General features: G+C 39.7%; 1 protein-coding gene across 3 annotated transcripts in view; it reads left to right on the top strand.

Annotated features, from left to right (window-relative positions):
• Positions 1 to 26,128, top strand: part of CPQ (carboxypeptidase Q) — a 262,903-nt gene that overhangs the window by 48,905 nt on the left and 187,870 nt on the right. The window contains exon 1 of one of the 3 annotated variants that reach the window (XM_074316338.1): positions 21,192 to 21,221. The exons of the other annotated variants lie outside the window; for them this stretch is intronic. Within the exon in view, the coding sequence (XP_074172439.1) occupies positions 21,207 to 21,221 (15 nt within the window). The 5' untranslated portion in view covers positions 21,192 to 21,206. Of the gene's footprint in view, positions 1 to 21,191; positions 21,222 to 26,128 lie in introns of those variants that run through there. 3 annotated transcript variants of the gene reach the window in all.

Below are 26,128 nucleotides of genomic sequence, written 5' to 3'. Positions count from 1 at the left end.
TTTTAGGATCAGGGTGACAGTGACCTCGTAAAATGAGTGAGAGCATTCCCTCTTTCTGGATTTTTTGTAATTGCTTGAGGAGAATAGGTGATAATTCTGTTTTGAATGTTTGATAAAATCCACCTATAAAACCATCTGGTCCAGGGCTTTTGTTCGTTGAGGGTTTGTTGATTACTGATTCAATTTCGCTGGTAGTAATCAGTCTATTCAGATTTTCTGTTTTTTCTTGAGTTCACTTTAGAGGGTTGTATGCTTCTAGAAAATTACGTGTTTCTTCCAGATTGTCTAATTTGTTGGTGTATAGTTGCTCATGGTATTTTCTTAAAAGTTTTTGTATTTCTGTGGTGTCTGTTGTCACTTCTCCTCTTTCATTTCTGATTTTATTAATTTGTGTCCTCTCTCTCTTTTTTTTTTTTTTTTTCATGGGTCTGGCTAAAGGTTTGTCTATTTTGTTTCTCTTCTTCAAAAAGTAGCTCTTGGTTTCATTGATCTTTTTTTTTTTTTTTTCCTTTGGTCTCTTTCATTGATTTCCTCTCTGTTCTTTATTATCGCCTTCCTTGTACTCCCTTTGGGCTTATGTTCTGTTCTATGTCCAGATCCCTTAAGTGTATGGATAAACTGTTGATTTGAGATTTTTCTTATTTCTTTAGGTAGGTCTACATTGCTATGAATTTCCCTCTTAGGACTGCTTTCACTGCATCAAATATATTTTGGGTCATTTTGTTTTCATTTTCTTTTATCTCAAGGTACCTTTTTATTGCTTTCTCAATCTCATTGTTGACCCATTCATTATTTAGTAACATGTTTTTCAGTCTCCATGCATTTGTGTGTCTTTTTTTTTTTGTAATTGATTTCTAATTTCATAGCACTGTGGTCACAGAAGACGCTTGATATGATTTAAATTTTCTTATGTTTATTGAGACTCGTTTTGTGGCCTGACATGTGGTCTATCTTGGAAAATGTTCCGTGTGCATTCGGGAAGAATGTATATTCTGCAGCTTTGGGTGAAATGCTTTAAAAATACCAACTGAATCCAACTGGTCTAATGTGTCATTTAAGGCTACATTCTTCCATTTTCTGTCTGGAGAATCTGTCCCTTGTTGTCAGTGGTGTGTTGAAGTCCCCTACTATGATAGTGTTACTATTGATCTCTGTCTTTATGTCAGTCAATATCTGTTTTATATATTTAGGTGCTCCTATATTGGGTGCATAGATGCTTACTAGGGTTATGTCCTCTTGTCGGATCGATCTCTTTATTATTATATAGTGCCCATCTTTGTCTTTTAATGTGTTCTTCATTTTAAAGTCTATTTTGTCAGATATAAGTATTGCATCTCCAGCTTTTTTCTCATTTCCATTTGCGTGAAATACCTTACTCCAACCCTTCACTTTCAGCCTGTGTGTGTCTTTTGATCTGAGGTGAGTCTCTTGTATACAGCATATACAAGGGTCTTGCTTTCTTATCCACTCAGCCACTCTATGTCTCTTGATTGGAGCATTTAATCTGTTTACCTTTAAAGTGATTATTGATAGGTACATAGTTATTGCCATTTTAAAATTTGTAGTTAGATTGTTTTCATCTTTATTCTATTTAAAGAAGTCCTTTTAGTATTTCTTGCACTGCTGGCTTGGTGGTAATAAATTCCTTTAGCTTATTCTTTTCTGGGAAGCTCTTTATCTCTCCATCAACCTTAAATGATAGTCTTGCTGGAGAAAGCAACCTAGGTTGTAGGCCTTTGTTTTCCATCACTTTGAGTATCTTCTGCTTCTCCCCCCTGGCCTTTAATGTTTCTTAGAAAAGTCATTTGATAGTCTTATGGGAGTTCCCTTGTACGTAGCCCTCTGTCTTTCTATTGCTGCTTTTAGGATTCTCTCTTTGTCTTTAAGCTTTGCCATTTTAACTATAATGTGTCTTGGTGTGGACCTGTTTGGGTTTATCCTGATTGGAACTCTCTGCACTTCTTGGGCTTGTATGTTGGTTTCCTTCATCAAGTTAGGGAAGTTTTCGGACATTATTACTTGAAATATGTTCTCAATCCCTGCTTCCTCTCTTCACCTTCTGGTATTCCTATGATGCACATGTTGTTGTGCTTGATGTTATCCCATAGGTCTCTTAAACCATCTTCATTGTTTTTTATTCTTTTTACTTTCTGTTGTTCTGTTTGGGTGATCTCTGCTAACTTGTCTTCTAATTCGCTGATTCGATCCTCTGCTTCATCTAACCTGCTGTTAATTCCTTCAAATGAGTTCTTTATTTCAGCAATTGTGTTCTTTAGTTCTGGTTGTTCATTATGATTTCTACATCCTTCTTGATGTCGTCTCTAAGCTCCTTAAACATTTTTATCAGAGTGTTCTGAACCCTGTCTCTGATAGGTTGGTTACCTCTGTTTCATTTGGTTCCATTTCTGGAGGATTCTTCTGTTCTTTTACTTGGGACATGTTTCTTTATTTCCCCATTCTGGCTGACTCTCTGTGTTTGCTTTGATGTATTAGGTAGATCCCCTAGGGTTCTTAGTTCTTGCTGGGTTATCTTATATAGTATGTGTCCTTTATATTTGACTTGCACTATTTCATTCTTCTCCTCTGCGTGTGCTCCAAAGGTGACTCTTGTGTTGTGTATGTTGTCCTTTTAAAGAAGATCTTTAATTGTTTTTCACTTGTGAGTAGGTGGGGTTAACTCCTAGGCTGACTAGTTGTGAGACTTGGCTCTGCCCACCACAGGGTGTTCTGCTACGTGAGGGTTGACCACTTAAATATGGTTTGGCCTCTATGGGCTCTTGTGCCTGTAGAGAATTCCCTCTGGGTGTGTCACTTGTAAGTCAAACCTCGTAGTATTATGATTTGGTCTGGAGTTGGCCTCTGTGTGTGTTGAATCTTGTGCCTCTTACGCTGGTAGGACAATTTCAGAACAAAGCAAATCACCAAGCATAACAACAACAACAAAGAAAAAAATCAAATACATTCACATGTAAAAACAACCGACAACCCTCACTCAACACAGGCAAAGATATCAAAGATGTAAAGACAAAACACAACAAAACAAAACAAAAAGCAGCGCCAGTCTTGGCTTAAGTGCACCAAGTATTCTCCAGGTTGTCCTCTGCTGTATCAAAGAGTCCTCTGCGTATTGTCCAGGCAGAGCCGGTCACCTGGTGCCCAGAGTGACGTTGGGACTGCAGATTTAGATGCGTGGGGCTGAGGGGTCTGGATGGTAGTTTCTACAAAGTCAGTGCAGTTTCTGCCTTTGCCTGCACTTATGCGCACTGAGAGTAGCACCACCAACCCTGTGTCCAGTTCTCCTGAGTCTTAGGGCACTTCTTCCGTGTGTGTGTGTGTGTGTGTGTGTGTGTGTGTGTGGCGGGCGGGAGATTTCTGAGCTGCTGAAAGCCCAGAGCTGTGTCTGCCGCCTACTGCTGATCCCTGGAAGTGCCTCCGCTGATATAATTGCCCCGCCCTCGGCAGGCCAGAAAGGGTGGAGGCTGGGGATGGAGGGGTCTTCTCTCTCCCAGCCCAGCCATGTCACATTCTTCCCGCAGGCCAGAAAAAGTGGTGGCTGAGGGTGGAGGAGTCTCTTCTCTCCTAGCCCAGCAAAAATCACACTCTTCCCAGCCTCTTCCCTGGGTCAAAGCTGCACGCTGGTCTTCCCAGAGCCTGAGCACTAAGGTTCCTCTGTAATCTGGCACTACTCCTCAGTTCAGGGGCCAGTTTAAGTCTCTGGAAGGGCGGGGGTAGGGTTGGCAGAGCGGAGGGAGGGGCCCAGGTATGGAGTTTGTGTGTTTTGTCTGAGTTAGGGCCCAACTGGAGGTCTCAGCTGAGGTTATTCCCTGAAGTACTGGATATGCTGCCCCCTCGACGGGAGAGATCAGCTGTCCGATGCAGGATAAGAGCCCACATCCTGGCTTTGTGTTCTCTGTTTTGTAGTGGCATCCCCTGCGTCTCTGCAGCTGTGGATGTCGGCGGCATTTCCACAGCTGTAGATGTGGGCCGCGACTCTGCCGCGTCAGATACGGGCCACATCTCCACAGCCAAAGTTGCAGGCCACATTTCCACCGCCGCTGATGCGGACCTTGTCTCCACTCCCCTCCCTTCACTCTTCCCCTGCTTGCCCAATTTGCCCATCTTCAAGTAATCCTTGCATGAGTCTCTTAGCTGTTCTGCATGATGAGCAGAGAGTCCTTTGATCGGTTGTAGATGTCCCGTTTGTGATAAGATCCAGAGGAGAACTCAAAAAGTGCGCCCTGCTGCCGCCATTCCTATGATGTCACTACCTGTGGCAGTGTTTTTGTATGCCACTGTTCTTTCTAGTCCTTTTTTTTTTTTTTTTTTTTTTTTAGTTCTTTTGTGGCTGGTATGTATTTTTTTTGTCTTTTTAGTAGTCATCTTAAATCAAGCATGCTCCTTCTGGGTCAGCTCTTTGCACAAGATTTATTGGGGAGAGGAATCCATGCTGTGTTCTAGGCTAATAGCAATTGTCATTGTAATATGGGGTTTTATGTATGGTTATGATTTTTTAGCTTTTACTTTCCTCCCCACACCTTTGCCTTAAGCTTTTTGACAATATGGTATATGGATGTGATTTGTTATTCCTTGCTAGCTACCTGCTTTCTTTTGTGCCAAGTTTGGTCCAGGAAGTCTCCTGCTGCCGGCTCATGCACCTACTATCATTATTCCAAGCAGGGGGTGGTTAGTTTTTCCTGTCAGGCTGTGACACTTTGGAGAACTGTCCTCTGCTGGTTTTCTCTCAGATCTGTAGCCATAGGTGTTCTCTTTGGACATCTTCTTGCAACTCCATTTGAGCTGTGACATAGGGCTTACATGTCTGATGCAAGGGGAATGATGTATGCTCTGGTCTTTTGGATGCTATAGTTGTTGACTTGTTTAGTCTTCTACAGTATCTGCTGGTAATAGTAGAAATTAGGAAAGGTCAACCTAGAATCCTCTCCCCATCTATGTTTCTAGAGCCACATTATGACTTCCTGTTTTCATGTTATAAAGATATGAATACACGTGTGATCTTTTGTGAAACAGAACATAAAATATTCTTTTAGCAACTCACACCCAAAATCTAGGAGGTAACCAGAATTACTTTAAGAGTATTTAGAAATAATTTCTCCAAGGCAAGATCCATGCGTAAGACATCTTTGTATGTCTAAAATGCTTAGCACAGTGCCTCTTTTGTATATCACAGCCTCTAGTGGAATATTTTCCTAATGGCAGAATAAATATACAGAAACTACTTGTATCAATTTCCTAGGGTTGCTGTAACAAATTACCACAAATTTGCTAACTTAAAAATCCAGATTCATTCCTTCACAGTCCTGGAGGACAGAAATTTGAAATCAAGGCGGTGGCAGGGCTATGCTCCCTCTGGAGGCTCTGGGGAGACTCCTCCTGCCTCTGCCAGTTTCTAGTGGCTCTAGGCATTGTTTGGCTTGTGACTGCAGTCGCTGTAGTAGTCTTCACACCGGCTTCTCCTGTGTCTGTGTCTTCTCTTCTGTCCCATTCAAGGATGCTTATCATTACATTTCGTGACCACCGGGTAATCCAAGATGATCTCATCTCAAAATCCTTAATTATATGTACAAAGGCCCTTTTTTCCCAGTATGGTCCCACTCGTAGGTTCCAGGGTTAGGGTATGTACATAACTTTTTGGGGGCCACTATTCAACCGAATACACTGGTGTTTCTTGTTTTGTCACTTCCCTTCATGCATTCAACAGTTGTTTACACAGCACTGCCTTTGTGAATAACACAATTCTAAGGGTTTCAGAGTATTGACTGTTACTACTAGTATTATTAGTATTACTTCTAGTATTGCTAGTATTCCTCAAGATGTTTATGATTCCATTGAGGACTCAAGAACTACATTTGAGCAATAATAAAGATAGAAGCAAAAATAAAGTGGAATGATCTTGGTAACTAGTGTGAGAATTCCTTTGCTGGGAAGAATGTCTTTCTTGAGAAGATGCTTTGATAGCTTGGAGGCCAAGGCCTGACTGGCCATCAGGTTTCTGAAAGAAGGAACTTAAAAGGCTGGAGGGTCAAAGAGGGTCATTTACTGTGGTATGAGAGGTGGCTTTTAGGGAGAGGAAGTCAAATGGGGATTTTTTATGTGAAATGCTGTGCTCTGTGTAGTGAGACCGTTTGTCATTATTCTACAAATATCAGTGAAACCGTAGAAATCACAATGAAAATTTATTGAGTGTATTTCCTTTGGAAACTAGTGAAAGAGCTGGACTTTAGTAAAACACAACAATTACATATAATTAAATGCAAGACAGTGAAACTATTAATAAATCCTACAATTTTGGAGAAGGGCAGGTTCTCTATGGCTGGAGTTGTCTCTGGGAAATGGGTCTCAAGCTGAATCCTAAAGGCTGGATTTAATCTGATTGAGAAAAAGGGTATTCCGGCAGTGAGAATGACATTGGTAAAGGCAGGAATGTCCCTAGGAAAAGCTTAATACACCAAGTGAATGGTCTGTTCTCTGGCTAGACTGCTGCAGTTTCCAGTAGAGGTGCAGTGTTGCAGACTTGCTTATAAGGGAATAACAGGACTGTCCTGAATAAAGCTGGAATTCCTGATAAAGGGTGAGCCTGGGAGTGTTTACCATACTCCACAGTTAGGACCACCTTTCATTTTGTTGTGAGACTTGCCTTAGCAAGGTTAAAACAAGTGGATTGAAGGTAGAAAGGAGACAGAGAAGAACTGGTTAATAATATAGAGAAGAGGCCACCCCAGGTGGAAGAACTAGGATAGATTGGTGTCATTGTGGCTAAAGTAAGAGAGTTTTTGAGAAGCATGGCTTGACCCATAAAACTACATAGCTCAGAGATGTCAAGGAGAAGGGCCCTTGGTAAATTGGAGTTCCTGATTTTTAATAACACATTTCAGCACTGTGGGTGTGTGATTTGATGTAGAGCTTTAAAAGTCACAGAGCATTGAAGGAAGAAGAGGGTGGTGAGGAAATGGAGCTATTGAGAAGTGTGGTAGTGAATGGAAGAAAGGTAATGAATAGTATGTTGAGCAGGCAGTGCAGTCAAGTAATGCCATTGGGGAAGATTTGTCACCAGTGGGTGAGAGAGTGGAAGGCAGCAGTTTAGAGTCGGGGACTAGAGATGCAAGAGAGAGTAGGGCCATGATATTGGAGAAGGTGGACAGGGTCTGGACCAAGGGCGCAAGTGGGGATGATTTAACTGGGCAGAAGAGACATTCTTCCCCTGGATGTCTCCTTTCGTAGGTGGTTCTGTGAACGAGAATGCCAGAGAAGGAGAGAACAGAACCTTGACCTCTGAAAACCAGCAAAATATGGGCTCAGGGTATTCTGTGATCTGATGTATAGGAGAAGTTTAATCTTTTGGGAGATGTGAATTCTGGCAGAAAATAGAGATGGAGGAAGATATTAAGGGAAACTGTGGGTTGAATTTATTTGATTGCTGAAGTTTTGATGCAAGAATAATTGAACAAAGAAAAAACAAAACAAAAACAAAAAGAAAAACACACAACAAAAACATTTGCAGAAGGAGCAGGCAAAAAAGAAGTGCCATGAAAGGGATAGCAAGCAAATATCCATGAGGGCCAGGATAACACAAATGAATGAGGAGGACTGGTAGTGAACTGGAGAGCGTGTGCCCCGGCTAAAGGGGAAAGCCAAGCAAAGTGGGAAATCTGTTTTACATGAAACCTGCTGAACTGGCAGTTACTTCAAATTTTTTAAAATGCTGTACAGCTCAAACAGAAATGCCTGTTGGCAATCTTTGGTCCCTGGGCCACTAGTTTGCCACGCCTGTTAAGTTAGGGCCGAGGAAGCTTTTTGTGTGACCACTTTGACTTTTTGATGGCTGGCTTTTATTTGGGATTGCCGCTTATGATGGATAGCAGGAATATTCCTGTTCATCAGTTTTAATTTGAGTGATATTCTTCTGACTGCGTTGACAAATTGACGACATTAAAATATAGTTTTCTCTGAGGTACTAGACTTTCAACATCTTTTGAAATAATCTATAACCACAGCTTCATGTTTATACGCCAGTAAGTCCAACTAAAATTTGAAAGACATGGTACTTATGGAGCAATTGGACAGAATTTATGTTGTAATTAGTGAGTGGGGCTTTTCCTATTACTTTGGAACTGGTAAGTAGGGCCCAAGATGAGGATAAAGAGGCATAAAGCCCTCCCTTCTTTAAAGTGAGCTGCAAATAACGGAGGCCAGACACCCAGAGCTCAGTGAGAGGTGGCCAAACTGTTCTTACTATTCTCAACTATCACTCTATGCCTCCCTCATCCATTCCCAACTGATAAAAGAAGATATTGGTAGAGAGGAGAAAGAAGACGTTGTTACAGTTGTGAGTTCCTGACCAAATGGCCAAATATTATAGTGTTTCCTTCCCTTCAATCTGTGCCTTTCTGCCTACCTCAAAGCACCCATGAAATGTGGACTATTGGTCAAGAGCTTGTGGTTGTCACAGGAGACTGGCTTCTCACTCCTAGCTAGATGTTGGGTGAGATGAGGTAGCAGAGGCCTTGCTTGCTTGGTGCTGTCGTTAACATGGAGAGGAGCTAAGTGTGGTGAAGGAAGGAGAGAGCCTGACACGAGTCTCTGAAGTATTGGGCTTATGTGAATTTGGAAGTTGGTGTCTGCCTCTTGCCTGGCTGTGGTGGTCTACCAAAGCTAACTGACAAGGGACCACAGACTAAGTTGTTTATGAAAACAGAGGAAATCCCCACTCCACTCAGAAGGCCTGGAAGGGAGAGGATTGTCATGGTTCCTAAAGCTCCACAGAAGAAGCATAGAGTACTGAATGGGAGGCATGAGTTTTGGGACTAATGAGCTGACATCTAGTTAGGTGGTGCCCCATTTGGCAAGATGGTTGGGGGCATGGACCACTGGTAGAGACAACATGGAAATACAGGTGCCCCCCTCTCTGAGGGCATTCTCAGTCATTGATGGAGAGGGAGTGAAGTAGAGCATTTCTCCAAGTAAACCACATGCACCTTCTGGTAGAAACTGCCAAATTAGTGAAGACCGCCAGCTGCCAAAAGAGCCAGATCCAGCTATAGAGGAAACTCAGCTTCCTGCCTCTCATAGGCAGCTGGTCTGATAACTCAACCTCTGCCATCTCTCAAATTTCACCCTCCCTGCCTCCAACACACTGTGGAATTAGGCCTAGAAGATGGAGGAAGGAGGAGGGACACAGGACACTGAGTACCTCTCCTCTTTAATTGAAGAGGGGGTGGGGAGGGCAGAAGACCAGACCAGGAGACAAGGGCCCCTGCTCCATCTAAACCCAAACCTGGAGCTTTGATGGCCCTGGGGACACAGAAGGGGAAGAGCTTTAAACTGGACATGAAACTGGAATTTGAAAAATAAATAGATTTGAGTCTTAAATACTGGAGAGTCTGTTCTAATAACTGAAATCAATTGGCAAGTCACGGACCCTCTTCAGATATTATTAAGGGACTGTGAAGTATGATTCACTAGCACAACTAGCAGGTAGGATTGGAGAAAATAAAACCATTTCAAGTTATCCATTGAGTGCAGACCATATAATTACCTGGTTATATACAATATAGTAGTAGAAAGAATATAGCTATTAAAGTCAACATGACTTAGATTTGGTTCTTTGTTCAGCCATTTACTTTCCACATGAGTTTTGGCAAATTACTTTCCACATAGTTCCCTGAACTGTAAAATGGGGATGGGTTATAACATCAGCCTCCCAGGGATTTGGGGGAAGATTAAATGAAATAAATTATAGGAAGTGTGTACTGTGATGCCTGCAGCACAGATCCTTGAAAGGGAGAGTGATGATTATTTTAACTGGACACAGATCTGTTATATCAAGGACTAATGGCCAGTATAGCTATCAAAAGTAGTTAGCAATAGTTAGTTAGATGTGTCGAATCAGCTAAGTAGTTGATGTTTTCTAAATCCCAAACTATCTTTTTCAATGAAGGCAGTGCATTTTCAAAGCATTTTTCTGCTTAATTGGGATGTTTAAATGTATCTAACTGGCAGCTAATACTATGGAAACTGTGAAAAGGGCCTCTTGTCCTGATCTGAAGGGTGAGGAAGCTCCCAAGAGGAAATGTGAGTCATGGTTTGTGCCAACCTCAAAATGTGCCGCACACAGTCACTGGGAAGACACTCTGAATGACATGCTCGTGGCCTGTGAGTGTGTTCCTTGGCAACCTTGGCAGGAGGGCATTTTCAAGCTACCAGCTAAAGCCCTGCTACTTGGGGCTGGCTTGAGTGTCTCTGCTCCTGACTCCTTCCCTAGCCCCAACCCAAGAAACTTGTTTGTTCAATGGTCATTGTATTTCTTCCCTTCTACTCGTGGGCTCTGGTCCAAACTTCCTGTCCACATCCTCCAGCTCAGACAAGCACATGGGAGGTTTGCTTTGAGAAGGCCCAGCGTTGGCATTATTAGTTTCTCATATGGCTCCTCATCTGTCTATTTTGTGTGCAGCCTCGCTTCTTTGGGGTCCCACTGAAAACTGAAGTCATGCTGACAAGATGGCAACTGTCTAGTCTCTTGCTGGTGGCATGGAAGGGGGTAGTTGCAGAGCTCCAGAGTTAACAAGAAGCCTCCTTCTGCCTGCAGATGGTTCGTTTGTCCTTGGCGGAGCTGTTGGGTATGCAGCAGGGAGGAGTGTTCATTCTAGAAGCCGTCTAGTCTGCACTTGAAGGAAGTGCCATCTTAATTCTGGATTGAGAGCTACTTGCCTGTAGAGCAAACTTTGTCTCTAGGTCAGCAAACTCTTTGAGGGAGGGGAATCTCCCAGCATCCTGTGTGGGCCTCCAGGGAGTCTGAGGCATAGGCAGAAGGAAGCAGTGAGGAGAAGAAGAGAGGTAGGAGGGGAAGGGAGAATAGGAAGAAAGGTGAATGAAAGCTATAGCTATTGATACCAAGTTTGTAGCCATCACATATTTTTATTGAAAGTATAAGATAATTTCCCATTACTTTATATTTATTTGTTTATTTTGATAGCTAACACATAGTGCTTACTATATGCCAGGCACTACAGCAAACCCTTCATTTATATTAACTCTTTTAATGTTTACTATAAATTAGGTACGTAATATTATTATCTTCTTTTCAGAGAAAGGGAAACTGAGGCATGGAGCCATAAAGTAACTTTTCTAAGACCACACAGCTAATAAGTGGTAGAGCCAGGTGCAAACCCAAGAATTATATTTTCTTTTTCCTTTTGCTTTCCTCCCTTCCTTTTCCCTCTCCGCCTCTTTCTTTTCTCTTCACTCATACTGTAAACAAATATCATTTTTGTGGTCTACTTAGTGCCACATTTTTCACATTTTTGTGCTTTTTTGGGGGTGATTACACTGTTTAAAATGGCCCTCAAGTGTAGTGCTGAAGTGTTGTCTAGTGTTCCTAAGTGCGTGAAAAGCTGTGATGTCCCACACATAGAAAGTATATGTGTTAGATAAGCTTTGTTCAGCCATGAGTTATAATGCTATTGGCTATGAGTTCAATGTCACTAAACAATAAATATTAAATATCATGCTTTAAAAGAAACACACATAAAACAAGTTGTATATTGGTAAGTTGACAAAAATGTTGTAACTAGAGGTTCATAGGAACCTAACACTGTATTTCCCTAGGAGCCATGGTTCAGTATTCTCTAATTCAGTGTTTGTGGTGACTTTATAGAGCGTAACTACCATGAATAATGAGACTTCACTATATATCTTTGTCTGGCAAAGATGATAATAAATATCTCCTGCCATCTAAGTTTGGCTAGATATACAGCCATCTTCCTAAGCAATGCGGTCATTTTGCTAAGCACTGCCACTACACAGGTTTTATTTCCTCGGTTCAGAAAATCCCATACACAATATCTTACGTAGTGCCTGGCATGTAGTTAGTGCTCAGCAAATCTTACTGAATTAATGAATGAATGAATAAATGAATCAGTGAATGCTTCAAACCTATAAGATAATCTAGTCTAGTTTCTGCATCTTAAGAAATACATGAATGGACCTGGGAATCAATATTTTCTTCCTTTTTAAGTAAGCCATAGAGCTTCTATAGCAAGCAAGTTTTTCTAAGTTGCCTTCTAGGTGATTATATATTGTTTGTTGAGCATTGGCTGTTAGGATTTTCTGAATGGAATTTTACATAGTTTGCTGTATAAATTGTTTATTTCCCTTAGTCATCTCTCATAAGATTGGGGTCCATTTGCCTTGGATAAGAGTGCACTGTTGACTCACCAATAGCACTTTAATAAACAAAGAGGTTATTGGCCACTTGTGTGGGTATCCTGTAGTCTGTTTGTCTATAGCGGGGTTAAGAGGTCAAGAATCAAGTACTTAGATAGATTATGTGAGGGGATTTTGATCCATGAAGGACCACATATATGTCCAGGGACCTATGGAAATGGATATATTGATAAAAAATTTATTAATCTGTTGAAGTATTTTAAAGATGTACTGTTGATGTAGTTTATAATATAAAAATGTGACTTCCCTGAGATTGCAGCTGTTCTTTTGCATATTGGAAAATCATCCTATTTAGAAACCAACATCTTTCATACATTTATTCCTCAGGTATTCATTGTTATATCCAGGCATTTGGGATATAGCATTAGACAAAGTCTCCACCCTTTGGAGCTTATATTCCTTCAGGAAAAGCAGACCCTGAACAATCCATCTAATGCAGTACTTTCTCCTTTTGCCCTGTTCCTGACCCAGTCACTCTATATCACATCTGTTTTATTATCCTCATATTATTATCTGAAATTATTTTTCTTTTTTTGGTCTATTTGCTTACTGTCTGTCTCTCCTTATCCAAGTATGTAGCTACAAGAGAGTGGAGGTCTTGTTTGTCTTTCCTGTTGCTGAATCTCCATCACCTAGAATAGTGTTTGGTTCAATAGTAAATGCTTAATAAATGTTTGTTCTTATTTAATCGTATTGTGGTTATGCTATGAAGCATATTCCTAGAAATTTTTACTTAGTGCAGAGAATCAGGAACACATCTGTAAGGAAATACAGGTTGAGTTGAACTCTGAAGAAGTAAAAATTAATTTAAGGGGGAAAGAAGGGTGTATTCCAGGTAGAAGGATTAGGACAAAGCATGGCATGTTGGAGTGTGTGAAATGAAGTCAAACAGACAAAGTATGACAATTAAGTTTGCAAACTTGCTACCATGTGCTTACATTGGCAGCACTGTACAAACAGCTCAGTAAGATTTCGTAAACTTGGTATTATCAGTGTCTCACAGCTGTGTTCCTGTAGGTGTGAGGTGGTATCTTGCTGAGTGGTGTTCATTATTGTTGTTGTGGGTGTTTGCTGTATAAATTGTTTATTTCCCTTCGAATTCAAGATGTCCAAAATTGAACACCTGCTCTTTAAGACCACGAAGAGTCAAATTCAGTTGTCTCCCTCCAATCTGTAGAGCAACAAGATCGATTTACTGTTTCCTGTGCCGTCACAAGAATGTCTGAGTTTGAATTAGAGCAACGAACAAACATTAAATTTCTTGTTAAACTTGGCAAGAGTGGAAGTGAAATCAGAGTCATGTTACTCCAGGTTTATGGGGATAATGTCATGAAGAAAACGGCAGTGTACAAATGGATTAAACATTTTTCTGAGGAGAGAGAACGTGTCACTGATGATGTCAGGGCGGCCAGTAACCAGCAGAACTGATGAAAATATTGCAAAAATTCGTTGACTTGTGCGTCAAAATTGTCATCTGCCTGTAAGAAGCATAGCAGACCAAGTAAACATCAATAGAGAAACAGTTAGGAAAATCTTAACTGAAAATCTTGGCATGAGAAAGATGTGTGCAAATAGGGTCCCGAAGGAGCTTTTGCATCACGACACTGCACCAGCTTACCTCACTGTCTGTGAGGGAGTTTTTAGCCAGTAAACAAATAACTGTATTGGAACACCCTCCCTACTCACCTGATCTGGCTCCCAAAGACTTCTTTCTTTACCTGAAGATAAAGGAAATATTGAAAGGAAGACATTTTGAGGACATTCAGGACATTAAGTGTAGTACCATGATAGCTCTGATGGCCATTCCAGAAAAAGAGTTCCAAAATTTCGTTGAAGGGTAGAACAGGGTAGGAGCTGGCACCAGTGCATAGTTTCCCAAGGGGAGTACTTCAATGGTGACTGTAGTGATATTCAACAGTGAGGTATGTAGCACTTTTTCTAGGATGAGTTTGCGGACTTAATTGCCAGACTTTGGTATCTGGGGTTCGGGTAGGGGAGTGTCTGAGATGAGCCTATGAAGGGAGAGGGCAATCTATTCAGAAATGAAGAGGCTGTGTGCAGAGATTTGGAGTTTTATCCTAATAGTAGTAGGAAACAATTGAAGAACTGTAAACAGGAAATCGATGTTGTTGCTCTACAGATTGGAAGGAGACAACTGAGTTTGACTCTTCGTGGTCTTGAAGAGCAGGTGTTCAATTTTGGAAATCTTGAATTGGAAGTACCTGTAAAACATCCAGTGGGAGATGTCAAATAAATAATGGAATATACATATTTTCAGGTTCAGCGACGAGGTCTTGGATGAATATACACATTTGAGTAACAGCATTTTAGATAGTATTTGAAGTCAAGGGCACTGATGAATTTGTCTATGGAGAGAGTACAGAGTTATGAAAAAAAAGAGGGTTTCATTCATTCTGAGCGCTGAGGAACTTTAACTTTTAAGGACTTAATAAAGAAGGATGAACAGGGAAGACTCTTAGAAGCAGAAGGGGCTAAATTAGGTATGCGTATTTCCATGGCTTCTCTATACAGTTCTGTTGTCAGTTGTCCAAAGATAGTTTCATTCACCTTGAGCCTACCTCCATAATTCATCATTTTAATCATTAATTTTCAACTTAATTGATCAGACTTTAATCATTAATTTTCTTGTGTGTTCCTTGTATTATCTTTGAGAGCAGAGACTTTATCTCTTGCCATCGTGCTTAAAACCCTAGCACACTGACTGCTTAGTAGGCATGGGATATGTCTGTGTTTGAGTGGGCATAAAGAGTAAGAACAGAAGCAGAGTTTTCCTCACATACTGTGTTTGCCTGAAAATAAGACCCGGTCTTATATTAATTTTTGCTCCACAAGACGCATTAGGGTTTATGTTCAGGGGATGTCATCCTGAAAAATCATGCTAGGGCTTATTTTCCGGTTTGGTCTTATTTTCAGGGCAAACACGGTAGCTTCTCTGTGTGATAGACCATAGACACTTTTATTTTAAGCAATTTGTCTGTAATTGTGAAATGGTGACCTTCAGGTATCAGCGAGCAGATGGGAAACTTTCTGAAAGGCAGAGAGGAAGGAGTCCAAATTCTTCATGTTGCTGTCTTTGCATGGATTTGTTTCTACTTTAAGACCTGCAGCTGCTAGATGTTACTCTCAGAAGCTGCTGCACTAGAAAATTTGGTGTCCACCTCACCCGTTTGGAGCCTGACTAGTCAGGTCTACCAATAAGCCTTTGCCTCTTTTCCCTCTCCCTCTTGACTACCTACTGCCAATTCCCCCGAACTTTATCTGAAACTTTCTTTTTTCCTTGCTGAATGAATCTCAGGGGCATGTTTCCCAATTATATTCATTATTTTACTTAGGATTAATAATGTTTTGTATGATTAGCAACTCTTCTCCATTTTTCATTCTGAAATACATTATTCTATGTCATATAATTTTTGCCTTAGGCAATGACATTTCTATATTCTCTTTCATAATGGACCTAATGTGAGCAGTGTGTGAATCAGTGAGCCTTTCTCTCCTCCCTGACATTCCTCATTCCTGCTGGATGCCTGTGCTAGCTATGCCTGTCATTCCCATGTTTGGAAATTGCTTCTTTTTTCTGGGCTGAAGCAAACAGCTGTAATATTGAAGACTTGCTGTCATCTGGTGATCCAGTCTCGTTGTTTGGACTCTGCTTTAATTCATAATCTTTGCTGCCTGATTTTTTTTTTTTTTTTTTTTAAATACTTACTGTTCTTGACCTGTGGAAGGAATTTTATGTTTACTTGATCTGTGAAATTTTCCCTTGGTACCTGGTTTTGAACCAATGACTGTTATTTTAAGTCAAGTATGTGTTCTTCAACCTATATCTGTTACGTTTTTGTGCTGCTTGTTATACTTCTCATCTCCAGGTGACTTGGCTGACTGGGCATTTTGTTAGCTTTGGGGAAAAGCATCAACATGACTTGCATGGGGCTGGAGAAGAGTGGGGCTTAGATCCTGAGAAGTTAAGGTCAGTGCCTAGAGGGTATCAGAGGTAGAGAATATAGGTGAAATATGGACTAAGTTGGAGAAAGACTTTCAACAAAATACATTTCACTGATTTCAAAAGAATATGAAGTTGGGTCTGCATGAGTGAAGACCAGTTTTTAAAACATTTTGAAGGCATACATTAAAAATGACAGCTTAATGTTAATATGAGAAGTTATGATTTATAAGCAGTAGTATAATTTTGAATAACATGACCTCATTCATTGACACTAACTGCATTACATCTTCAGGTTTCATTATATTAGTACTGTGAAGAAAACCCAGAAAAGTTATAGAGGAGGAAGTGATTTTGATTTTTTTATATAATAGTTATTACATATTTTTACATTTTTTGTAAATTTTCAATTGCAGTAATGGTCTTGCTATTCAATTTTCCTGTTTCTTACAACTATAACATTCTGGAATAGTCACAAATGTAGGAGAAAACTGAAATAAAAACCTTTGAACTCAATGAAAATACCTTCCACCAAGCCCACAGCTTGACTCAGTAAAACCAGAAAATTTTCTTTTTTATAATAGGCCCACACTATGGTTTCAAGCTTAATTTTAAGAGACAAAGTCCTTACTCTCAAGGACATAGAAGAAACAGACAAGAAAGTTAATGATTAAAATATGATAAATTAAGTTGAATCCCATTATAAAGATAGGCTCAAGGTAGATGAAAATATCTTTGGGCAACTGACAACAGAACTGTCTAGAGAGACTGTAGAAATAGCATAAATACTTTAGCCCCTTCTGCTTTTAAGATTCTTTCCTGTTCATTGTTTTTTATCAAGTTTTTAAAGGTTGAAGTTCCTCAAGGCTCAGACTGAATGAAACCCTCTTTTTTTCCCTTAACTCTATACTCTCTCCCTAGACAATTTCATCAATGCTCTTGACTTCAAATACCATCTACAATACTGTCATCCAAATATGTATATTCATCTTAGACCTCTTCTCTGAATCCAAAAATATTTGTGTCCAATTGTTCATATCCTATAGGCCCAAAACCCATTTGTCTTAACTCTATCTATGGCATTTTATTTATTTTTTCCTGGAGACATATAGTTTTTACTTTTAATTTAGGAAAGAAAAAGAGGCTTATGTCTTTAAAGATAGCCCTGCACAAAATTATAGGCTTTAAAGCATAATCGAAGAGTTCACTGCTGTCCGATAGAAATTTCTGTGATAATAGAAGTGTTTGTCTACATTGTCCAATATAGTGACCACTAGCCACAGGTGGCTATTGATCACTGGAAATGTGGCTATTGTGAAGAATCGAAGAATTGAATTTTGATTTTATTTTAATGAACTTAATAACATGTGGATAGTGGCTACTATATTAGAGAGCACAGTTCTAGTTAATTGTATTAGCTTTCCATTGCTGCTTTTAAAAATTGCCGTAAACTTAGTGGCTTAAACAACCATTTTATTTAATGATTGTATTACCTATTGTTTTGTAGGTTAGAAGTCTGGCACAAGTCTCACTGGGCTAAAATCAAAGTGCTGGCAGGGCTGCTTTCATGTTTGGAGGCTCTAGAGGAGAATGTACTTACTTCCTTGCCCTTTATAGGTTTTAGCAGCTGCCCACATTCCTTGGTTCATGGCCCCTTTACTCGATTTTCATGCAATGTTACATCTCTCTGTCATTTTCCTCCATACAGTGTTGGATAATTAAGTTTGCGAATTCATCATAGAAAAAGAGCTACATCCCTCATTGCTGAATATCACTATAGTCACCTTCAAAGTACTCCCCTTGGGAAGCTGTGCACTGATGCTAGCACCTAGTCTACCCCTCAAAGGAATTTTGGAACTCTTTTTCTGGAATGGCCATCAGAGCTGTTGTCATATTATCCTTGATGTCGTGAATGTTATCCAAATGTCTTCCTTTCAATATTTTCTTTATCTTTGGGTAAAGAAAGAAGTCATTGAGTGCCGGATCAGATGAGTAGGGAGGGTGTTCCAATACAGTTATTTTTTACTGGCTAAACACTCTCTCACAGGCAGTGCCGTGTGAACTGGTGCTTTGTCGTGATGCAAGAGTGATGAATTGTTGGCGAAAAGGTTGGGACGTTTTCGTCTTAACTTTTTCATGCAGCCTTTTTAGCACTTCCAAATAGTAAACTTGGTTAACTGTTTGTTCAGTTGGTACAAATTTATAATGAATAATCCCTGTGCTATCATAAAAGGTTAGCAACATCGTTGCAACAAGTTCATGAACTTAATTGTCAGACCTCAGTAGTCACAGCTCCCTGTGAGTCTCTTTTTCAGTCTCTCTTCTCCATTTCTAAGGACCTTTATGGTTATATTGGGCCTATCTCAACAGTCCAGGATTATCTCCCCGTCTTAAAGTTAGCAGGTTAGCAAACCTAATTCCCCTGTACCATTTAAGCTAACATATTCATAGGTTCAGGGATTCAGATTTGAACATTTTAAAGTGTGTGTGGAAGGTCATTATTCTGCTGACCACATCATCTTCTAAATATGGAGCCATTTCGTGAAAAGGCAGGCTAAGCCCTATACAACTTTTTCTCATTATTTGTTGAGTCTATACCTGTATTTCATTTATCACAGTACAGAGATCTCATAATGATTCAAGAACAATAGAATTTTAACTTAAAAGGGGGCTTATGTGATACCTAGTCTAATCTTCTGTTTCGTACTGTGTTATTTTCTTCTATACAATCTATAGTTCATTTATCTTGTCAATAGTTTCCTATGAAGAGTATTCCCTACTTAGCAACCAAATCAGTTACATTGTTGTATAGCTCTAATGATTTAGTCATCCTGTCATCTAGCCCTTTATAATCTCTTCACATTAGCCCGTTGGTTTTGACTTTTGGAACAGTGTAAACCTGCTTTTCCTGTGGCATTACCTATCTAAATATATGGTACTATCACCCACATACTTGTCTGAGCAAAATTTTTGGGAGTCCCCTATACTTTATTTCCTATCCATTCACCACTGTTGAATATCCTAAATATATAACTCTTAAAGTATCTCTTAGATCTGTCCACATCTTTCATTTTAATTATTGCACTTTTTAGTCCTAGAATTTAAATTTGTTTCTTTTTTTATAGTTTCCTTTTCTCTTCTTCTTTGATTTGCTTAATGAAGATCATATTTTCTCTTTAATTTTTGAACATATTTATAATAACCTTTTAACATATTTGGTAAATCCAACACGTGGGCCATCTTGGGATCATTTTCTATTGATTACTTTTTTCTTAACTATGGATCACATTTTCCTTTTGTGTGTATGTGTGTGTGTGTGTGTGTGTGTGTGTGTATTTAGCAATTTTTGATAGTATGCTAGACATCGTATATGATACATATCAGACACTCTGATTTGTCATTTTCCTCTGAAAATATCTCCTCTGAAGAATATTTTTTTATTTTTTATTTTTTAAAGAAGCAGTTGATCACTTTGATGTTGGGTAAGCTTGGGTTATGCTTCAGTAGACTGATTCTGTGCAAATTTGTAGGAGTTACCAAAGCTCCTCTTAACTAACTGGGATTAACTTGCAAACTCTGTTTCCTCTGAGGATCTTGTCAACACTTAGTTTTAGGCTTTTCTTGTACACTGCTGTACTCTACAGACTACTCTAGGGCAGTGTTTTTCAATCTTTTTTTCATTATTGCCCTCCCAGGAGAATATTTAGTCCCTTCCCCAATCACTGACCACCTCTACTATTCCTGTGAAGTTTTAATAACACAGATATAACTATATATCTGCTAATGTGCTGTGAAATATCTAAGATTTTTTTTTTCTTTTTGCTCCCTCTCTCCTCAGAACTAATTTTCATCCTTTGATGATATCACCCCTATTGAGAATGTATGTTCTAGGGTGTGGTCCCTATTCCTAAGGTGAAGCCTTTCTGGTGCCTCTGCCGGATGCCTGTGGGATAATGAGGTGTAAATGAGATTTTTCCACTCTGGCTGTGCCAGAGTGTCAGTATCCTTTACCAGTGCTCAAACCCTAGTATTTCTGCTCCTTTTTCAATCCTCTAGCAGCCACTCTCTGGGAAACTCTAGGTAGTGTCACCCTATGTGAGTACAGCCCAACTCTTAGCCAAAGACTTGCAGAGGACACCTACATAGACTTTGGCACCCCTCATTGTACAGCTTCCTCCTTTCTGGTGCCCTGCCTTGCAGATTCCAACTCTTCAAACTCATAACTCTGCCTTCTCAGCTCAGTGAGGCTGCTGTGCTCTGCTTGGAATCTAGCTTATGTTACTATAGCTGAGAAGTCCCTAGGCAAAGAGCTGGGCAAGTGGAGACACGTTATGAGTTTTTCTTCTCTCAGAGATTTCAGTATTGCTCTACCTTTTTCCTAATGCCTGAAGGTAGTTGCCTGTTTTTGCCTTGTTTTATGGTTGTATGGCCATTTATTGTGGGAAGCTTAGTCCTGTACCAATAACTCCAATCCCTCTTACTTCTTCTGTTGGAAGCAGAAGTCCTCCCTCTATTTCTTTCAGTCCACATCCATAGCTAATACACGTAATAATCCTCCTATTAGGATTACAACAACAGTCTTTTAACTGGTTTCCTGACTTTTAGCCTCCACACAATCTCTAGAGTAAATTTCCTATAACACCAATCTCTTCTTGTCATTCTACTGTTTGAAACCCTTCATAGGCGTTTTGTTACTCTTAGGACAAAGTTCAAACTCTTTCAAGTGACTCAAATCAAGGCCTCCCTCCATGATTTGTGTCCTATCTCCCTTGCTGGCCTTGGCTTTAGATGCTCTATCTTGAACCCTTGCATGTATCACACTGATATTTTTCAGTTTGTCAAATTTAGAGTCATGTTAGTTTCCATCGCACATTTATTTGCCTATATTGGGAATCTCTGTATCCCTGAGTCCCCATCTTACTTGTCTAATTCTTGCTCTTACTTTAGTTTGCAGCCCAGATGTAACTTTTTCTATACCAGGATAGAGTCCCCTGCTTTATGCTCCATGCACTACATTAGTGTAAGTATTTAACATTTCTCCTGTTTCTTCTTACACCCACTGGAAATGAGCTCTATAAATAATAAAATATAGATATTCTATTACTATTTATTTATTGAATGAATGACTAAATAGATTACGTTTATTCCCTTTTTCACGAGTGTTCTTCAGACATGTAGGCTAGCTGTTGTGGTTCCTCAGTCCTCACTTCTTCAGGCGACATATCCAGAGATTGTAAGGGAAAGGTTTAACTGTCTATAGCAGGGGTTGGCAGACTACAGCCAGACCCAGCTTGCTGTCTGTCATTGGAACTAAAGTTTTATTGAAACACAAGCATGCCCAGTCTTTACATGTTGTCTAAGGCTGTATTTAAAATAAAGTAATTCAGGCTACTTTCTTTTAAAATTAGGGTCTACTAATTTTTACAAATTGATTTCATTTTTAAATATTCAGTTGACACAATTTCTCATGAATATGTCCATTATGAAATATAGCAATGTTTTAAACAGCCTGAATGATTTCTCTGACACAGGGGGATCCTTTTATGAACCCTAACATGTAGACTGAAAACTTATCCTCTTAATGGGTATTATTATTTAGAGTGGTGGTTTTTAATTTCCCCCAAACAAAAATATATTGTTTGTTTAAGCAATGGAATCCTTGCAACAAGTGAAATCTTAGGAAGAAGCAAAATTTATAAAACACGTAAAGGGAGCTTCTGTGGTTGAAGAGTGCTGTTTTTGGATCCTTGTCTACCTAGTCCCTCTTTTATGACCCCATCTCTCCCTTCCAAAATGGGCACATTTGTAGTATGAGGAGTGAAAAATCACTGCTTAAGGCATCTGCAGGACAGAATTTTGAATTGGTTTGGTTAGCAGTTCCTGCTCCTGACATAAAGTATAAAAACACTGTCAGTGCCGTTTCAGGTTTAGTCTCACTTGCTGTGTACTGTGGGCTGCCACCTGGATTTTTCTAGCTGCCTGAATTCTAACATTTCTCGTACATCTCACTTAGCTTTCTAGCTTCAAGATCCCTAGCTGGTAGCTAAATGTTGTGAAAAGTTAACTCCTAGGGCTCACTGAGTTTCAGACCCCTGGTCTTTTCTTACCTTTGGCAGTGGAGGGATCCTTAAACCTGGATGATACATTCAAATGCTTATGTAGTCCAGGATGGGAACACTAATGAGTGCCCCAGCATCCCAGGATTAGTGTGACACTATGGGCAGCAGTGGGACTCGGATGACCTGAAGATGGGGTAGCCTCTTCTCATAGGGTTGCTCCCAGATCTTCTGATTTTTCCAGAAAAAAAGAGAAATTCTAGATTTCTATGTGAAATCTCTTGATCCTTTAATGTCAACAATTGATTTGATGTTTAGAAAACGCTATGCAGGCCAAACAACATATATCTCACCTGGATGTAGCCCACAGATTACTCGTATCTGACCTTTGCCTCAATTTTTGGCTTGTCTGACTTTTGCTCAGGCTATTTCCTGGTCTCAGCCCCCATCTGGCTGTTCCTGCCAGTGTCACCCACTCCCTCGGGTGACTGTTCATTGAAACAGTTGTCAGGTTAACCTTAACTCTCAAGTGATCTGATACTGAGCACAGGCAGGACAATGTCTGATGGCTTAGCCTTTGCGTCACTGCTTGCCTTAAGTGTTTCTGCCAAATGCTGGTGCTTGGGAGTCCTGTTGGGAGTCCTGGCTGTTTTGACAATTTTAGTAGAGGAGAAATAGTATACGGAAGTATATTTTTTTAAGTGCTGAAGCAGTAAATATGATGAGTCCATATTTTACTATTCAGTGTCTCTTAAACCTGTTTGCACTTTAGGGTTTCTCTGCTGATCTTGCTCTAATATTAATCAGTGACCTCAATTTAATTAGAAGCTGGATTCCTATCTACCCACTCTTATCCTAATAGACTGGTGGGCTAAAGAGCAGCTTTTTTTGTTGTTGTTGATGTTTGTTTGTTTACACCAAGGTCTTTAACCTTCCATCATCTTAGAAATTTTCATTATCTCTTGATTTGTGGATTTTAGGCTTTTGAGCATTTTGGGTACAGCCTTCCTGAAACAGAAAATCTTTGCTTTCCTTGGGATTATTTGGCACATTCTAAGGATGGGACGTGGTCAGTATCAAGTTGGGAAACCAAGAAAGTACTTCATACACCACAGAGTTTTTTCTGTTCTTGAGTCAATATCACACACAGATACTTTCTGAGCCAGCCCTGCTGGTCTGCCAGGTGTGGGATTATGGATGTGGTCTCTGAGACTGAGCTGGTGGACTTCATTAGAGCACAAGGCTATGTGTTTGATCCCCATACATGTCTTTTAACTTACAGGGACTCGTGGCTTAGCCAGTATGGCAAATGTATGGTCTAGGGCCCAAGGAGGATTGGATTAGAGAGTAAGCAAATCTATCAACACTAAGAGAAAAAGGAACTCACAGCACAAGTACTGCTAGATGTGATAAGTGATGTCATCTGTGGATGGAACGAGCACCTATATTACCTACATGTAGGGAGAACATTTGTATCACATGTAATCTTCCAACATATGTAGTACCAGGCACACAAGTTTTAAATAACAGAAATTGATGGGAAGAAATTGATGGGAATCTCCTGGAGCTTGGGGGGACGTCTACGGGCAAGGTGGAAGTCTGTGGCTGTGCTGAAGAGGTCTTGTGCGATTCCTTGTTAGGTGTGAAGCCTTGCACATGCACCCCAAGGCAGTGCTCTCTTCTCATTCAGGATGCATAAATTAAGGCAGAGAGAGTTGGGTGTGGGCCTAGGATTGTAGACAATTGTCCTATAGCTGTCTTACACACTCTGTATATTTGCACACCCTGTTACACAGTTCCAGAGTGTTTTCCTATGTAAATCTTCATTATAGGAAGGATGGTATTTTCTAACTGTACCAATTTTTCAAGAATGAGAATTTTTAAAATGACTTTTTATTATGAAAAATTTCAAACAAATGAGAATATACTATAATGAGAATATAATAATGGATATCCATATACACATCATTTGGTTTAATAATTTTAAAACTTTTGCCATATTTGCTTCATCATTTGTGTTTTTTTGGCTAATGTTATGTCACCCCTACGTATTTCTCTGAAAATATGACTATTTCCTGCATCTGCACGTACTATTATGACTCCTACTAAAATGAGATTGTAGTGGTGGGGAGACCTGTACACAGAGGGCCTCTGATAATGAAAGGAATAAACACAAAAGCAGTAGGAATATTCCATGTTTCCGTGTCCTGCTCCCTACCGGAGCTGACAGACACAGACTCATGTAAACACATGGGGTCATAGTCCTTTTGGAAAGAACCAGGTAATTTTTTTCTTTTTGCTGGGCCATAGCACAGAGCTTGAGGATATAATTATCCTATCCGATATGTATTTTGAATAGTTAACCTGAATAAAACAAATTAGAGCCAAGAAGCTGGAAAATGAAAGGAAACTAAAGCCATAAGAAGGTCATAGAAAAATCTCAGTGGTCTAACAGTTTGAGTTTTGTTCTCCTTTCTTGAAGTCTACCCCTCTCTCTTGGGGGTAAAGAGGACCCAAATTTGAAATAAACATCTGTAGAGTGCTAAGTGTCTTGGGAGAAGCTGATGACAGACATTAGGAGATTAAATTTGGGAAGAAGAAGACAGCCAAAGAAGGAAGCTTAGTACAGGGAGGCAAACAATGAGAGTGTCCAGCTCATCTTTTCTCCTTCCCCCAAAAGACTGGTTGTCAGTGGGCCCATAAAATCTTTTCTTTGGAAAACTAACTAAATCCTTAGCATTCTTAATCTGCAGCAGGGGTTCTGAAAACTTGAATGCACATAGGTCTCACCAGGAAGCTTTAAAAGCTACTGATTTCTGGGTCCCACCCTTAGAAATTCTGATGTAATTTGTCTCAACTGAGGCATGGCAACAGGATTTTTAAAGACTATTCTAAAGTGATTTAAAGACTCATTTTTCAGGTGATTCTAATGTGCTTTCATAAGTTTGAGGCCCACTGACCTAGGCCAATTAACTGTATATGCATTACCCTTTTAAAAAAAAAAAAAAAAAAAAAAGATGCAACCTAATGGTAGAAGATTTTTGCAAACAATGCCTCCAATAAGGGGCTAATATCCAAAATATACAAGGAACTCATATACCTCAACAACAAAAAAAACAAACAATCCAATTAAAAAATGGGCAGAGGACCTCCATTGTATTTCTCCAAAGAGGACATACAAATGGCAAACAGACATGTGAAAAAATGCTCAACATCACTAATCATGAAAGAAATGCAAATAAAAACCACAATGAGATACCACCTCACCCCAGTTAGAATGGCTATCATCAACAAGACAAATAGTAACAAGTGTTGGAGAGGCTGTGGAGAAAAAGGAACCCTCATACACTGTTAGTGGGAATGCAGACTGGTGCAGCTGCTATGGAAGGCAGTGTGGCGATTCCTCAAAAAATTACGAAGAGAATTGCCATATGACCCAGCAATCCCTCTCCTGGGTATCTACCCAAAAAATCTGAAAACATCTATCCGTAAATGTTTTCTATCTGTAAATACATGTGTTCTGATGTTCGTTGCAGCATTATTTATGGTGGCCAAGACATGGAAACAACCAAAGTGTCCTTTGATAGATGATTTGTTAAAGAAGTGGTATATATACACAATGGAATATTATTCTGCCATAAACAAAGATGAAATAATGCCATTTGCAACAACATAGATGGATCTTGAGATTATAATGCTAAGCAAAATAAGTCAGACAGAAAAAGTAGAGAACCACATGATTTCACTGATATTTGGTATGTAAAACTGAAAACAACAGAAGAACAAGAAAAACAAATGAAAAAACAAAGCTCATAGACATAGACAATAGTTTAGTGGTTACCAGAGGGCAAGGGGGAGAAGGGTGGTAGAT

Source organism: Rhinolophus sinicus, linkage group LG12 (genome assembly GCF_036562045.2).
Source record: "Rhinolophus sinicus isolate RSC01 linkage group LG12, ASM3656204v1, whole genome shotgun sequence".
Lineage (NCBI taxonomy): Eukaryota > Metazoa > Chordata > Mammalia > Chiroptera > Rhinolophidae > Rhinolophus > Rhinolophus sinicus.
The sequence above is the reverse complement of the archived record's forward strand: the minus strand, read 5'-3'. Positions and strand labels throughout refer to the sequence as shown.